General features: G+C 39.2%; 2 protein-coding genes and 1 long non-coding RNA gene across 4 annotated transcripts; all 3 read left to right on the top strand.

The window, feature by feature from the left end:
• The first annotated feature begins 24 nt into the window (after nt 1–24).
• LOC104883290 (ethylene-responsive transcription factor 4) lies at nt 25–1,051 on the top strand. Its single transcript, XM_010667777.4, has one exon. The coding sequence runs from the start codon at nt 172–174 to the stop codon at nt 805–807; it is 636 nt and encodes a 211-aa protein (XP_010666079.2). The 5' UTR covers nt 25–171; the 3' UTR covers nt 808–1,051.
• Nucleotides 1,052–7,991: 6,940 nt separating this feature from the next.
• LOC130590070 (uncharacterized) lies at nt 7,992–11,799 on the top strand. 2 transcript variants are annotated; one of them, XM_057391963.1, is made up of 3 exons: nt 7,992–8,332; nt 8,531–9,503; nt 11,727–11,799. In XM_057391963.1, the coding sequence occupies exons 1-2, from the start codon at nt 8,016–8,018 to the stop codon at nt 9,396–9,398; spliced, it is 1,185 nt and encodes a 394-aa protein (XP_057247946.1). In that variant the 5' UTR covers nt 7,992–8,015; the 3' UTR covers nt 9,399–9,503; nt 11,727–11,799. The 2 variants fall into 2 exon arrangements, with proteins under 2 accessions (XP_057247946.1, XP_057247945.1); XM_057391962.1 differs by having other exon boundaries at nt 7,992–9,503.
• A 2,541-nt stretch (nt 11,800–14,340) lies between these two features.
• On the top strand, nt 14,341–14,947 carry LOC130589987 (uncharacterized). The gene is made up of 3 exons (XR_008967539.1): nt 14,341–14,533; nt 14,619–14,685; nt 14,773–14,947. It is a non-coding gene; the product is annotated as an uncharacterized LOC130589987 (long non-coding RNA).
• Nucleotides 14,948–16,836: the final 1,889 nt, after the last annotated feature.

Below are 16,836 nucleotides of genomic sequence, written 5' to 3'. Positions count from 1 at the left end.
TCCCTTCTCTTTCTCTCTCCTGAATTGGGCGGCGCCCCTTCTATCTCGCCACTTTCCTTTCCTATATAATCCCCCTCTTCCCCCTTTCTCACTTCTCAACTGCACATGCACTCCCCCTAAAAAGCAACCATTTCTATCCATTTTTAGTTTACAATATTTTCTTCTAAAAAAATGGCTATCAAAGAGAAGCCAAAAACTTCCAAGGATATCAATAACAACCCAGGCATGGAAATTCGCTACAGAGGTGTTCGTAAGCGGCCCTGGGGCCGCTACGCAGCCGAGATCCGAGACCCGGGTAAGAAAACACGGGTTTGGCTCGGCACCTTCGACACGGCCGAAGAAGCTGCCCGAGCATACGACACCGCTGCTCGTGAATTCCGCGGGTGTAAGGCCAAAACCAATTTTGCCTTTCCCTCCGACAATCCTTTGGTGGCTACCGCTACAATCACCGCCGCTAATAAAAGCAATACCCTCATTGGTTCTGCCTTGTCGAGCGATTCCAGCACCGTAGAATCGTCCTCTCACGCGCCTCGAATGCATGTTGATCTCACGCGCCACCACATGTCTGTCGGTGCCGGATACGGAGTCTTCCCGTTTTTTGTTCAACAGCCGCACGCGATGGGATTTCTACCCCACGCGCTTCCGGTTTTTTACCAAGATCATATGATTGCTATGCAAGGCGCGTTGGAGTGTAGCTTAAGAGTTGGGGCCCAAAGTGATTCGGACTCTTCGTCGGTGGTTGAGGATAGTCAGCCCACAAGAGAAATTAATCTTGATCTTAACTTGGCTCCTCCAATGGAAGTTTAGATTTTTGTTTTTTTTTTTTTTTTTCTTTTTCTGCTTTTATTTTGATGATGAGGTAGAGTGAGAAATACCGAAAATAGATCCTGGTGATGTGAATAATTTACGCCAATTTTATTTTTTTTAAAGGAAAAAGAACCTTGTTGGAATAGTATAGAGGTAATATTAATGTCTGCTACCAACAAATGGTTTTGATGGAATCATGGAATGAAGTTCAATTCCAGTGGATTATAATATGGTTATTGACTTATTTGAGTTGTCGGTCTGATTTAGCGTGTTTGAACTTATCTAAAGTAAGGTGTTGTTTGGTTGGAACTTGGATATAAAAATCATATCATTTTTTTTTAGGAATTCTATCCTAATCTTAAGAGTGAGAGTTACCCTATCCAAACAAATTCCTCAAATAAGTTGAAAAAAAAAAAAAACAAATTTCTCTCTTTGAAATTTGGTTTGCCACAAACAAGTGAACAACCAACAGTTTAGGAATGCTATGGACACTCTTTCAAGGTTTCTCTTTGACACTTGTTCCCTTACCCTACTATTTTTACTCTCATCATTTATTTTTACCCAATGTCAATAATGAGTAAATTAAAGTTATATGTATGGTATAATTTTTTAAAAAGTGATTTTTTAAAAAGGAAATATTCTTTTTTTTTAACTCTTATCGATGTGGTAGAAGTCGTAATGTTGATAGTTTCATTATAATTTACGGTAAAATAGAGAGGTAGAGATAATATATATATATATATATATATATATATATATATATATATATATATATATATATATATATTATATTATAATAATATATATATATATATATATATATATATTAAAAATCTATTTTTGATGAAATGGAAAAAGGGCATATATGATAGTATGTTAATTATATAATGCGACTTTAATTGAATAAAAAATTTGAATTAGGTTTTTTGAAAATTTGAATAGTTTAAGTGGATATTATATTGGAAATTGGAATATCTAATTTTTCAGTTTTTTTCACGATACTAACTTAATTATTTTTTTTGTATTTTTTTTTTATTTTACTCATTTGGAATCTTGATATTATTTATAACTAGAGAGAATCTTATCTATATATGTATATATAAACCTAGAAAAATTAGCCTAGGTATCACTTGTATAATCACTCTTGGCATGTGACAACAAAATGCTTCTCCCCAAACTTAGTCTTGCCATTTGTCAATCTTAAGACAACCAATGCACACGTGTCATTAAAAAATGTAATCTTTGATTGTGCAATCTAATTAAGTCATTGATGATATTGTAATCAATTGCAATCTCTTATATTAGGTAACAAATTAAGCAATCGATAAATCAATTCCTAAAATTACGCATGGATTGAGTTTGTATAGAAGGAATAATATCTTCAACTTCCCTTTCAATTTGCCATAATTACGAATTAGATGATTATAGGTGACAGTGACTTGCATAAATTAGAAAAGGCAGAATTATAGGATTTTATGGAGTTATAAGTATCTAAGGCATATATTATGATGCGTTTTGCGAACCACCAGTCCACATAAAATGGTTTGCACTCCATTGTTTATAACGTATGTCTACACTCCACTTATATCCATCATCTTCTGTACATCTCCTACTCTCACTACATCATGGTATGAAGATATTCTTATCTATATATACATAAAACCCCATATATAATATATCATACCATATGTTACAATATATGATACTCTCATTACATCATGGTAGTATGAAGATATTCTTATCTATATATATACATAAAAACCCCATATACAATATATCATACCATATATATGTTACAATATATGATATGACATGACAAAAAACTCATAATTGAACCCACCTGAACTACTTGAGGATCTTTGTGCCTGAATGATATGCAATAGTAGCAGAATACATCTGAATGACAATCTAATCAAAATATAATATTGCATTTGCTTCGCATCGCGTCTTCATGGATTCTACAAATGTGAAAGAATGTAGTGCCTAACAATGGTTCTAACCAAGGAGGGGCAACCATTATTGATGGATTAGAATATTTTTCTAATAATATATAATGTAATATCAATGCAAATGAAAATATAATAAATAGACAATAGGTTGTATATATCACATTAGAATTGCCAAATTACAACTTTTTCCCCTCAAAAATAAAAAATACAACTTTATCATGTAAAAATTTCGATAAATACAAAAATTATAGTTTTTAGGACTAATTTTACAAATTAATTTCAACTGTTTTTCCTTTTTTACTTTCGATCATATTTTTCATTATATACCAATAATAGTTCCACAAATCCATAAATATCGAAATAAAAATTACTACCTCCGTTTTTTTAATTGTAACGCTTTTCTTTTTTGGCCGTTTTTATATAATTGTTACACTTTCACTTTTTCCTTATATGGTAACCTATCACATCCACTTTTTACCTTTTTCTATATACCCCACCAAAACCTTCCCACCTACCCTATTTTTCTCTCTCTCCTACAATTTTTTAATGCTTCTTTTACATTTCTCAAAATTCTTTCTTGCTTTTTGCAAAATTTCCTTGGTTCTCCCAAAGAGTGATGTGTAACAATAAAAAAGATGGAGGGAGTATATATACTTTCTCCGTTCCAAATTAGATGTTACACTTTCTATTTTAATTAAGAAGTTTCAAATTAGATGTTACACTTTCATTTTGGGTAATAATTTCTCTCTATCTTTCTCCTATCACATGGGACCCTTTTGTTTTCTTTCTCTATCTCTCTCCTCTTCAAAAATTGTCTAGGAGTCCGTGATTTTAAAAGTGTAACATCTAAATTGAAACGGAAGAAGTATTAATATTATCTCAACATATATAATCAAGATATATAAATCGTTAGTCATGTACTTTCGGTAACTAATAAAAAAATTAAGGAATTGTATCACTCACATTACAACTTATTTATGTGAAATTACATCAATTAAATCCACATGCAAACATATAATTGGTTAACCATAGCCGATTGAAATGCATTTCTTAAGAAAACAATAAAACTTGCCAAATATGGTCCTCCATTATTGACCCATATACATACCTTTATTTGTAAATAATATATGAATTGTGTGACTCATATTATCGATCAGTATAAAAAAATTAGACTAAAAAAACCAACATGCAAGCAAATTATTAAAAGAAAAAAAAAACCAACATGCCAACATAGAATTAGGCGAAAATAAGCATGCCTATTTAATTTTTTTTGACAATATGATTATTTAATTGGTATTGAAGTTTTAATTTTTTATGAAAAAAAACTTAACAATTAAGATATTCCAATATCAACCCATAGTTTCAATGGATGGACTGATGCAGCGCAGTGCGACAGTGGTGTAAGACAACAAGAGAAAAGGGTTGAGCGAGATTGCCGAAAGGGGAAATGGAAGTGGTGTATGCTTGAGCCAGTAACACTATGAATTGTTATTTTGTATGAGCCTCTAAATGAAGTGACAGTCAAAGCAAAAGCTATTTCAGGGATTTTTTTTAACATTAGATACATCAGTTTTTAACCTAACGGGTCATAAGTCAGTTTTGAAATGTATTCTTAATACATGGAGACATTTATAAAAGTTTTAAATCACGGTATAATATTCAAACCATGATTTTAGGAGAAACATCCTAAAATCTTAAATTTATAAAACAAAAACTTTTCATGCATTTTGGCGTGTTTTTTTTGTTTGTTTCATTTACGTATTTATAAAAATATATATCAAGATTATAGGATTTTACCTTCAAAATGTTGTAACACAAGATTCTTATATAATATAAAATATAATTTTACATTTTATATTTTTTCAACTTTAGATGCATGGGTTCTAATAATTATTTGATATTGGAATAAAAACAACTAATTAATAAACAAAAAAAAAATCCTTTTTTATTATGCACGGGTCCAAATTATATCTTCATAAAACCTCCCGTGCAATTTTGCATGCACTAGGGGAAAAAAGCAGAAGGGCTGCGCAAGTAGGGCTGCGCTTTTTAAAACGCGCAGCCCTTCTGTAAGTGAAGGGCTGCGCGTTTTTGAAACGCGCAGCCCTTCTCTAGGAAGGGCTGCGCCTTTTTGAAGCTAGCGCAGCCCTACTATCAAATTTTTTTTTTCGATTTACACTTTGCATGCGCGCCTTTACTTTCATTTTCCCACTTTCATTCTCTCTCTTCACTTCTTACTACCAAGTGCGATATTCCCACTTTCATTCTCTCTCTTCACTTCTTCGAGTGTTGCACCACCACCACCACCACCACTTTGCTGCCCTAATTCGAGCACCACCACCCCTTCGCGCACAACATTTCGCGCACCACCACCCCCTTCCCGCACCACCACCCACTTCGCGCACCACATTTCGCGAAAACACCACCCCCTTCGCGCACCACCACCCCCTTCGCGCACCACCACCCCTTCGCGCACCACATTTGCGCACCACCACCCCTTTGCGACCATCCTTGCGCACCACCCCTTTGCGCACCACCCTCTTCTCTTCTCTTTATTTTCTTCTCTTCTCCACCATTTGAGTGGTTAATTAGGTATGGATTAATTTTGTTTTTAAGTTACTTTTGTTTTGTTAATTGAATTAAATGGTTAATGTGCAATGTGGGTTTTGTCAATTGTAGGAAGAAGAGGCTAAGGAAGGCAAGTAAAGTTCCAAGTATCTCTTTTCTCTTCATTGCTCGTCGTTGGTGTTAAGAGGTAACTACTTTAACATGTAGACAAAGTTGATAATTTAATGAATGTATTTTTTATAATGTATATATATTTGATTGATGAATGAGATTGTATGAAAACGCAATGTGATTTAGCTATATATATGAAAATATATAAGTAGTTGTTTGAATCATCATCATATATGCCTAGATACCCGTTCAAGACTTACTCATTAGGGGTAAGTCTTGAATAGTCCCCGGTTTGGGACTGTTCTTGGACGTTTGATCTCACTTAGGTGGTGAATGTGTGTCTTCTTTTCAATTCTGAGGAAAATCTTGGCTTATCGTTTCGCTACATTGTTCTCTGGGTACATATGTAGATAAGCAATTATCTACATTGTGTACTTGGAGAACTGTAGGGAAATGCTGCCGGATTTTCCTTAGAATTGGAAAGTTGGCATATATTCACTAGTGAGATTAGACGTCCAAGGATGGGTTAGGTTGGAGTGATAAGGACCTTTGACTGCATGCATACAATTGAACATGTGACTATCTTAGCTTGTTGTATACGTGTGTGATTTGAATATGTGAGTGTATGTGTACTTTAATAATGATTGATGCATTATAATGAATGTTGTGTTTAATTATTAGAGGTGGTCTTCTTGAATGAGATGGATCGTACTTGGATGTATGGTAGTCGTGAATCGATTGAGTTTGTGAATGGGGTCTGGAATTCTGTAGAAGTGCATTAGAATATCAAACATCCTCTGGAGCAGTCGACTTTTATTGTCCTTGTTTGGATTGTAGAAATGTGAGCAAGGTTAGTAGTATACATGTGGTTAGGGAGCATGTATTTCGCCGTGGGTTTAGGCCTCAATACCATGTATGGATTTGGCATGGTGAGCAGGGGAGGTATATGGGAAGCTCTGGATTAAAGAATGATGTATGTGAAGAAAAAAAGAAGGATGATGATGAGTTAGGGGATGAGAATTTGGATGATGAATTTGGAGATGATGATAGGGATCGGGTAGACGAGATGATACACGAGGTTGAAGATCAGTCGTGTAGACGACCTCGTATTTTTGAGTCTATGTCTAAGGCTGCTGAAAAGCCGTTGTATCCAGGTTGTACAAAGTACACCAAACTTTCTGCGTGGTAACACTGTTCAACATTAAGTCGAACGCTGGTTGGACGGACTCTAGTTTCACATCGTTGTTGGAAGTTTTAGCTGAGATGCTCCCTGAAGGAAATGAACTGCCAAAGTCGTACTATTATGCGAAGAAGTTGATGTGTCCTTTGGGTTTAGAGTACGAGCGGATACATGCTTGTCCTAACGATTGTGTGCTTTATCGTAATGAGTATGAGCATTTACATGAGTGTCCACGTTGTGGATTGTCGAGGTACAAGCGTGAAGGAGCTGGAGGTAGTGAAGGACCACCAGCCAAGGTGTTGTGGTATCTACCCATAATACCTAGATTTAAGCGCATGTTCTCAATGAAAGGAGATGCGAAGAATTTGAGGTGGCATGCAGATCGTAGGAAGAAAGACGGTCTGCTCAAGCATCCGGCTGATTCGCCTGAGTGGAAAACTATCGACAGGGTGCATAAGTCATTTGGTAATGAGGATAGGAATCTGAGGCTTGGATTATGTACGGATGGCATGAACCCTTTTGGCAATCTCAGCTCGCAGCATAGCACATGGCCAGTAGTTTTAGTGGTTTATAACTTGCCTCCTTGGTTGTGCATGAAACGCAAGTACATGATGTTGTCGCTTCTTATATCGGGGCCCAAACAACCTGGAAATGACATAGATGTATACCTTCAGCCGCTTGTTGAAGATTTACAGAAGATGTGGAACGAAGGAGTGTTAGTATTTGATGCGTATGCTAATGAGATGTTCACTCTGCGTGCCATGCTTTTTTGTACTATGAACGATTATCCAGCTTATGGGAACTTATCTGGGTATAAGACTAAAGGAAAACAACCTTGCCCGATTTGTTTAGATGACATGAAATCTACACACCTTAAGGGCTGCAAACATGTGTATATGCGCACACGAAGGCTCCTCAGCCGCGACCATCCCTATCGGTTTAAGAAGAAGGCATTCGATGGGACGGTTGAAGAAGAAGTTGCTCATACCATTAACTGGTACTGAAGTTTATAATCAGGTGAAGGGCATTGAAAAGTCTTTGGTAAACCTGCTAGTGAGGTTGATAGACCTACAGGATTATGGAAAAAACAGTCCATTTTTTGGAAACTCCCATATTGGAAAGATCTAAAGGTCAGACATTGTTTGGATGTCATGCACATAGAGAAGAATGTTTGTGAAGCTATTATCGCGACACTTATGAATATTCCGGGTAAGACAAAAGATGTTAAGGCGTCACGACTTTACTTGGAACAAGAGGGGATTCGACCAGAGTTGTGGGCTCAGAAAAGGGACGGAAGAAAGAAGAAAAGAGGGGAGGAAAGGGTTGATGATGATGAAACACAGAAAAGTAAAAAGGTGGAGGATTCGGAGAGGAATTATTTGCCACCAGCTTGCTACACGATGTCGCGTGCAGAGAAACGGATTTTTTGCGAGTCATTGTATGGCATTAAGGTCCCTACTGGCTACTCATCGAATATGAAGCGCTTTGTTACCTTAAATGGTGAGTTGAAGTTATCGAGTATGAAATCGCACGATTGTCATGTCATGATGCAAGTATTCTTACCGATTGCAATTCGTGGGATACTTCCAAAGCATGTGAGGCACACCATTACAGAACTGTGTTCATTTTTTCATTCAATCTGCAGCAAAGTCCTAGACCCGTCGACCCTCGATTCCTTGCAGACTAGAGTAGTTGAAACTCTATGCAAATTTGAGATGTATTTCCCCCCTGCATTCTTTGACATTATGGTCCATCTCATTGTCCATCTAGTTCGAGAAATTAAGCTGTGTGGTCCAGTGTTTTTGAGGTGGTGCTATCCTTTTGAGAGATATATGGGAACTTTGAAAGATAAAGTTCGTAATCCTGCACAACCAGAAGGTAGTATAATTCAAGGGATTGTGGGTGAAGAGATCAGTAATTTTGTGGCTGAGTATTTTGCTAGTGTTGATCCTGTTGGACTTCCGACATCCCGACACGAGGGCAGACTTGAGGGCAAGGGTACAATTGGTTCAAAATTGATCACACCTTCCGTAGAAAAGCGTAAACAAGCTCACTTATTTGTATTGCATCACGTACCAGATGTCCATCCTTATTTAAGTGAACATATGGAGGAATTACGTGTTAGCAATCCTGGAAAAGGAGTGAGGGCATTGACGCAAATGCATAACAAGACTTTCATTGATTGGTTTCATAAACGAGTACTCAATGATTTGGATGAAAGTGTTCCTGAAACAGTCAAGTGGTTAGCATTTGGTCCTCGTGAAGCTGTACGCTCTTATGAGGGTTATGATATTAATGGGTATACTTTTTGGACTGAACGTCAAGATCTCAAGTCAAGATCGCAACAAAATAGTGGTGTTTCACTTGTGGCGTCGTCTACACAATATGCAAGCTCGAAAGATAAGTCGCCTGTACATGCTGAAAGCAACTACTATGGGCGAATACAAGAAATCTGGGAGCTGGACTACTGTAACTTTAATATTTGCCTCTTGTGTTGCACGTGGGTTGACAATAATCGCCGTTGTGTAAGAAACGATGATCCTTGCGGTTTCACCCTTGTTGACCTTAGTCGTTTACGTGAAACTGAGGAGCCATTTGTAATTGCATCACAAGTGAAGCAAGTATTTTTTGTAACTGATCCTGCTGATCATAAGTGGTCAATTGTTGTACCTGGTAAAAGGAGTATCCTCGGTATTGGTGATGTTGATAATGAGGAAGAATATGATGCATTTGAGGACCTCCCCCCTTTACCTATCCTGAAATTCGTGTGGAAGATGATGTAAATATGTCGGAGAATTATATGCGTGTAGATCACACGGAAGGGATACATGTACTTGAGGATCCTAAGAAAAGGCGGAAGCTCAATGAATCATGAGACATAAACTCAGGTGTGTGTAATTTCTCCAATTTTTAGGCTTCAATTTCTTGTTGGTTGCATTTTGGGAACGAAAAGGCCATTTCCGGCCTATTTTGGCCTATTTTGGCCTTTTCGCTCCCAAAATGTACTTATGAAGTGATTTAACCTCAAATTCTTTTTGAACATGATATATATTATATAATGTAACTAGTATGTAGATTTTTAGGCTTTAATTTCTTGTTGGTTGCATTTTGGGAACGAAAAGGCCATTTCCGGCCTATTTTGGCCTATTTTGGCCTTTTCGCTCCCAAAATGTACTTATGAAGTGATTTAACCTCAAATTCTTTTTGAACATGATATATGATGTATAATGTAACTAGTATGTAGATTTTTAGGCTTTAATTTCTTGTTGGTTGCATTTTGGGAACGAAAAGGCCATTTCCGGCCTATTTTGGCCTATTTTGGCCTTTTCGCTCCCAAAATGTACTTATGAAGTGATTTAACCTCAAATTCTTTTTGAACATGATTATATGATGTATAATGTAACTAGTATGTAGATTTTTAGGCTTTAATTTCTTGTTGGTTGCATTTTGGGAACGAAAAGGCCATTTCCGGCCTATTTTGGCCTATTTTGGCCTTTTCGCTCCCAAAATGTACTTATGAAGTGATTTAACCTCAAATTCTTTTTGAACATGATATATGATGTATAATGTAACTAGTATGTAGATTTTTAGGCTTTAATTTCTTGTTGGTTGCATTTTGGGAACGAAAAGGCCATTTCCGGCCTATTTTGGCCTATTTTGGCCTTTTCGCTCCCAAAATGTACTTATGAAGTGATTTAACCTCAAATTCTTTTTGAACATGATTATATGATGTATAATGTAACTAGTATGTAGATTTTTAGGCTTTAATTTCTTGTTGGTTGCATTTTGGGAACGAAAAGGCCATTTCCGGCCTATTTTGGCCTATTTTGGCCTTTTCGCTCCCAAAATGTACTTATGAAGTGATTTAACCTCAAATTCTTTTGAACATGATTATATGATGTATAATGTAACTAGTATGTAGATTTTTAGGCTTTAATTTCTTGTTGGTTGCATTTTGGGAACGAAAAGGCCATTTCCGGCCTATTTTGGCCTATTTTGGCCTTTTCGCTCCCAAAATGTACTTATGAAGTGATTTAACCTCAAATTCTTTTTGAACATGATATATGATGTATAATGTAACTAGTATGTAGATTTTTAGGCTTTAATTTCTTGTTGGTTGCATTTCGGGAACGAAAAGGCCATTTCCGGCCTATTTGGCCTATTTTGCCTTTTCGCTCCCAAAATGTACTTATGAAGTGATTTAACCTCAAATTCTTTTGAACATGATTATATGATGTATAATGTAACTAGTATGTAGATTTTTAGGCTTTAATTTCTTGTTGGTTGCATTTCGGGAACGAAAAGGCCATTTCCGGCCTATTTCGGCCTATTTTGGCCTTTTCGCTACCCATGCCCAGCCCCCACCCCCCATGCACCCCCACCCCTTGCCCACCCCTCCCCCACCAGCTGCCCCTCCCCAGCACCCCCCCCCCCACCCTGCTGCCACCCCTCCCCCACCTGCTGTACCCCCCCTCCCTCTGCCTGCCCCCTTCCCCTGCTCCACCTTCCCCCCGCAGACCCCTTCCCCCTACCCCCTCCCCCTGCCCCCACACCCCTGCAGACCCCCCCACACCCCTGCCCCTTCCCCCTGCAGACCCCCCCACACCCTGCCCCCTTCCCCCCTGCAGCCCCCACACCCCTGCCCCCCTCCCCGCAGACCCCCGCCCCTTCCCCCGCAGACCCCCCACACCCCCTGCCCCTTCCCCCGCAACCCCCCCACACCCCTTCCCCCTGCAGACCCCCCCACCCCCCTGCCCCCCTTCCCCCTAGACCCCCCACACCCCCCTGCCCCCCTTCCCCCCTCCCCCTGCAACCCTCCACACCCCCCTGCCCCCCTTCCCCCTGCAGACCCCCTCACACCCCCTGCCCCCCCTTCCCCCTGCAGACCCGCCACACCCTCCCCTCCCCCCCCCCTTTCCCCCTGCAGACCCTCACCCCCCCTCCCCCCCCCCCCCCCCCCCTGCAGACCCCCCCCCCCTTCCCCCCCGCCCCCCCTTCCCCCCCTGCAACCCCCCTTCCCCCCACTGCCCACCTTACCCCCACCATACTAGTTACATTTTTAATTTGCCAAATTTTTTTTAATTAATTCGTATGTTTTTTTACCATTTCAGGGACATGGAGGATGTGCATACGGATACGAGTGCGGAACACACTACCGAGGATGAGTGTTTCGATCACAAAAAGACAACGGCAAATGGTTATGGCTCGCCGTGAAGAAAAAGGTATACAAAGTCAATGCAAGTAAGAACTTGCAGACGAAAAAGAGGAAAGGAAGGGGACCTACAAAGTCACTAGGGAAACCCACCCTAATGACTTTGGAGTACGATCATTGGGCAACCTTGTGGAAAATGGCGTCAAAAGTATGCCATGCAAATTGGGATTTGCATGCATAAGCTCTCCATTCTCCACTCATGGAAAGAGGTCCCCGAGTCTTTGAAGAAGATGATTTGGGAAGATACTATGGTAAGATTCGCGTATAATTATTTAGAATTTTAACACTTTGGTTAAATATACTATGTAATATTGAGTAATTTGTGAAATGCGTTCTTTGTAGAATCAATTCATATTCCAAACGATGAAGCGAAGAAGAATCTGTTTCTATCCGCAGTTGCCCAAAGGTTCCGAGACTTCAAGGCCAAGCTAGTGTCGGGGTGGATCACGAAGCGGAGAAAAGTCGGGGGAACAAAGAAGAAGAAAATCTACGACGGGGAAGCAACACCTTCTTCTGAGGCTTCACATGACACATCATTCGAGGATCCCTCCAAGCTTCCATATCAGATATGGAGGCATATCACAGCTGAGCAGTGGCATGCATTTGTTGCACAAAAAACAACCCCAGAAGTTGTTGTAAGAATTTTTTACTAGCTAAGATTTAATACTTCAGATCCAATATTATATAACACCATATCTAACCTTTGTTTATATTTGTGTGTTTCAGGCAATTCGTGAGAAAAATAGCGCGAATGCAAAATCTAGGAAGCACTACCACCATCTGGGTGCTCAGTCGTATGGTCAGGCGAGAGAATCGTGGATGTATGACCATTACCCCACGATTGCGTCGACCACGACGCAATCGGGCACTAGCTCTACGACGACAGTTGCACAGCGGCAACCAGATAGAGTGCTCGATTGGTGGTGTTCCATGCATGGGGTTGATGCAAAGGACAGAGAACATACCTGATCCCGGAACAAAACAGATAGCTAATGCCATTGTAAGTACATATTATAAGTTATTGATAAGGTTTACATAATAATATAACTTCTGCGCTCACGAGTATTTCTCTCTTATCATTTATGCAGATTGGTTGAAGGAAAAGGAGGCAGCTGGTGAGTTCACTCCTAGAGGACAAGTTGATGCCTTACACGAGACTCTAGGACGGGACCAGTATGGACGTGTGAGGGGCGTAGGAGGTCCGCCTCGGGGTGAGAAAGGTGTATGGTGATCAATACACCTCTACGTCCAGATCCACTACCTCCAGTGTCAATTCATCACCTTCCATAGATGTGGAGGCTATGAAAGCCGAACTTCGGGAGGAGCTCAGAGCGGAGATGACTCAGAATTTCAACGCCATTTTGGCGCAGATGGGCTTACCGACTTTTGGTGCTTTCACGCAGGGCAATGTTCCTATGCAGCCTATTCCTACGCAGCCTGTTCCTACGCAGCCTCGTCCACAACCGGAGTTAACGGTAATTGTTTAATATCACAACTATTGTTCTTAAATATGTTGTTTCATAGACTAACCTTGAATAGAGTTTTTTTTTAAAGGAAGAACACCATGTGAGCTATGTAATCAAGGAGATGGTCATGGTAGATTCATTATCGTGGCTTATGGATCTGTACAGCCCCCTAGGGACCGGCCACTATTGCACAACCAGCCAGTAGCTGATATTCACTATGTGGTCAGCGTTGAAGACATTGTGACCGGTTTCGAAGCATTTCCTCTTCCGCTGCCGAATGCAGGAGTTGGTCTACAGTTATTGTCTGATTCCATTGGCAGTTATATTCTATGGCCGCGTGCATTGGTGCGGTTAGCATATCAGGTACAATCTCTAACATAAGTTATATACATAGTTTTCTTTTATAGTTCCTATATATGATTGTCAGTAATATCTTTTAATTTAACTAATTACTAGGGTTCGGGGAAGGCCGACAGGAAGGGAAAGAAGGTAGCTTCACCTCAGGGAGGCCGACGTGCCCAAGTGGGAACGAATTCTTCGGCAAAGTATCCACTCATTACGGATATGGAGGTGGTGCAACGCCTTACTAAACCGTGCTTCTGGCTACATGAGTGCATTAGTGATGCAGCCGATGGAGCAATGATTGAGATTAAGTTGTCGCACCACCAATTCCACTACATTGATGAGGAAACATCGACCTTCATTCTAAGGATATATTAAAGAATTCTTACTTGGGGAAGAGTTGAATGTTTCCATGATACAAACATTCATGAGGTAATACTTTATTAATTAAGTATTCAATCCAACTAATAATAACTTCCATAATAAGTAAGTTTTATTTTTATCAATATGAATTCTCAGGCTATTATACAATGATGTGAGGCGATCTAGTCAGCCAATCTTTGGTTGGTTATGTCCAAGCTTTGTACGAGATGACAGTTGCGTACAAAACGAAAAAGAGGTGAAAGTATATCTCAAGGATTCTTTGAACGCATGTTCTCGTCTTGGATATAAGATCGTTCTTCTTTCCTTACATTGAATCGTATGCTTCTTAAACTGACTTTTTAATTAATTAAATTGACCTATTAGTTGTTCTACGATAACAATAACATTATTTTTATTGTTGTAGGCACCATTGGACACTCATTGCAATATGTGTGTCAAGTAACGAAGTCTACCACTTTGATTCTTTGCGTAAAGGAACAATACGGTCCTTACTAGTCAAATCATTGTTAAATAGGTAGCCTAATTAAACTATATATGCACACTTAGCTTATTAAATATTAAATGTACATCTAATCTTATAATAATGTGTATTGATGTAGTGTGATGAAGAAGATTACTTCATCTGGACTTCGACAAGGAAAAGCTCCTGTTTGGTATTTAGTCGAGGTAACATGTAATATTTTTTGCATCCTTTTATACAAACACATAATACACATATAACATGTCATTTATTGCATCTTTGGTGAATTTTAGTGTCCGGTACAAGAAGGTGGACTTGCGTGTGGGTATTACGTCATGAGGTTCATGCTCGATATCGTCAACTATTGCAAAGATGTTGTTGATCTTCGAAAGGTATGTAACTTTTAGGTTTCCAATTGTTGTTTGTTGTATTTCCGGCCTATTTTAGCCTTTTCGCTCCCAAAATGTAGTTATGATGTGATTTAACCTCAAATTCTCTTTGAACATGATTATATGAGGCATATTATAACTAGTATGTAGATTCTTAGGCTTTAATTTTTGTTGGTTGCATTTCGGGAACGAAAAGGCCAATTCCGGCCTATTTTGGCTATTTTGGCCTTTTCGCTCCCAAAATGTACTTATGAAGTGATTTAACCTCAAATTCTCTTTGAACATGATTATATGAGGCATATTATAACTAGTATGTAGATTCTTAGGCTTTAATTTCTTGTTGGTTGCATTTTGGGAACGAAAAGGCCATTTCCGGCCTATTTTGGCCTATTTTGGCCTTTTCGCTCCCAAAATGTACTTATGAAGTGATTTAACCTCAAATTCTCTTTGAACATGATTATATGAGGCATATTATAACTAGTATGTAGATTCTTAGGCTTTAATTTCTTGTTGGTTGCATTTCGGGAACGAAAAGGCCATTTCCGGCCTATTTTGGCCTATTTTGGCATTTTCGCTCCCAAAATGTATTTATGAAGTGATTTAACCCAAATTCTCTTTGAACATGATTATATGAGATATATTATAACTAGTGTGTAGACTTTTAGGCTTTAATTTTTGTTGGTTGCATTTCGGGAACGAAAAAGGCCATTCCGGCCTATTTTGGCCTATTTTGGCCTTTTCGCTCCCAAAATGTAGTTATGAAGTGATTTAACCTCAAATTCTCTTTGAACATGATTATATGAGATAATTATAACTAGTGTGTAGACTTTTAGGCTTGCATTTGATTTTGATTCCATTTCGGGAAGATATATGTCATTTTTAGAAGTACTAACTACGGTAAAAATTGACTTTTGATATGTTTATTCCTTGGTTTTTGCAAGGTTTATGCTAGTTCCATACCATTTGAGGAACTTCACCAAAGAAGAAATTGACGAAGTTCGGGATAAGTTGGCGTCCCACATTACCGATGATTGCAATAGATGAGATTTTCGCTCCAACAATGTACTAGCTAGTTTCTATCACCTATATTGTACACTTTTTACTATTTTAATATATTTGAAGTTAATTATTACCTTTCTCCACTTGTCATATATTATCGTATTGCAATTTGCATTTTTTTCTTTCCAAGAGAGGTTATGGGTGGGGTGGGGCTGGTTGGGTGCAGGCTGTGCTGCTGGTATGTGCAGGCGTGTGCAAGCAAATAAATAAATAAAAAATATAAAGTGAAGGGCTGCTAGTTTAAACTAGCGCAGCCCTTCTTACTTGAAGGCTGCGCTAGTTTAAACTAGCGCAGCCCTTCCAAGCTAAAGGACTGCGCTAGTCCTTCCATAGCCAGCCCTTCTTCTTAGAAGGGCTGCCTTCTTAACTAAGAAGGGCGCGCTTGTGAAGGAGGCGCAACCCTTCTTGTTAGAAGGGCTGCGCTTTTTTCAAAAAGGCGCAGCCCTTCTATCTAGGAAGGGCTGCGCCTTTTTGAAAAAAGCGCAGCCCTTCGTCTTGAATGGTCCAATAAGGTCCATCCCCTACATATCGAATGGTAGAGGAGCTTGAATGGTGGTCAAGGAGCTAGCAGCTTGATGAGGAAGGTTGGCATGTATCTGGCATTCTTTGTATTTTTGAACCAACTTTGAGGCATATTCTCTCATGGTGGGCATGTAGTACCCTGCTCGAAGAGCTTTGGCCGTGATTATTCGAGCTCCCTGGTGGCTCCCGCATGTATCTCTTGTAGGACATAGTCTCCTTCTTGAGGAGTTAGGCAACGGAGGAGCGGATGAGCAAATGACTTTTTATACAACTGCCCCTCGTGGTATGTGAACCATCAAGCTCGCATTCGAATACTTTCAGCTTCGAGCTCGTCTTTGGGGAGGATGCCATCTCGAGAGAATTAGATATGATTTTGTCCATCCAAGT

The sequence above is a fragment of the Beta vulgaris genome, chromosome 9, assembly GCF_026745355.1.
Source record: "Beta vulgaris subsp. vulgaris cultivar EL10 chromosome 9, EL10.2, whole genome shotgun sequence".
NCBI classification, from domain to species: domain Eukaryota; kingdom Viridiplantae; phylum Streptophyta; class Magnoliopsida; order Caryophyllales; family Amaranthaceae; genus Beta; species Beta vulgaris.
Note: the sequence above shows the minus strand (reverse complement) of the source record. Positions and strands in the feature narration are given on the sequence as shown.

Bases quoted from the DNA above. Each gene is read 5' to 3' on its own strand.
- LOC104883290 (XM_010667777.4), top strand. From the start codon at position 172: ATGGCTATCAAAGAGAAGCCAAAAACTTCCAAGGATATCAATAACAAC.
- LOC130590070 (XM_057391962.1), top strand. From the start codon at position 8,016: ATGTCGCGTGCAGAGAAACGGATTTTTTGCGAGTCATTGTATGGCATT.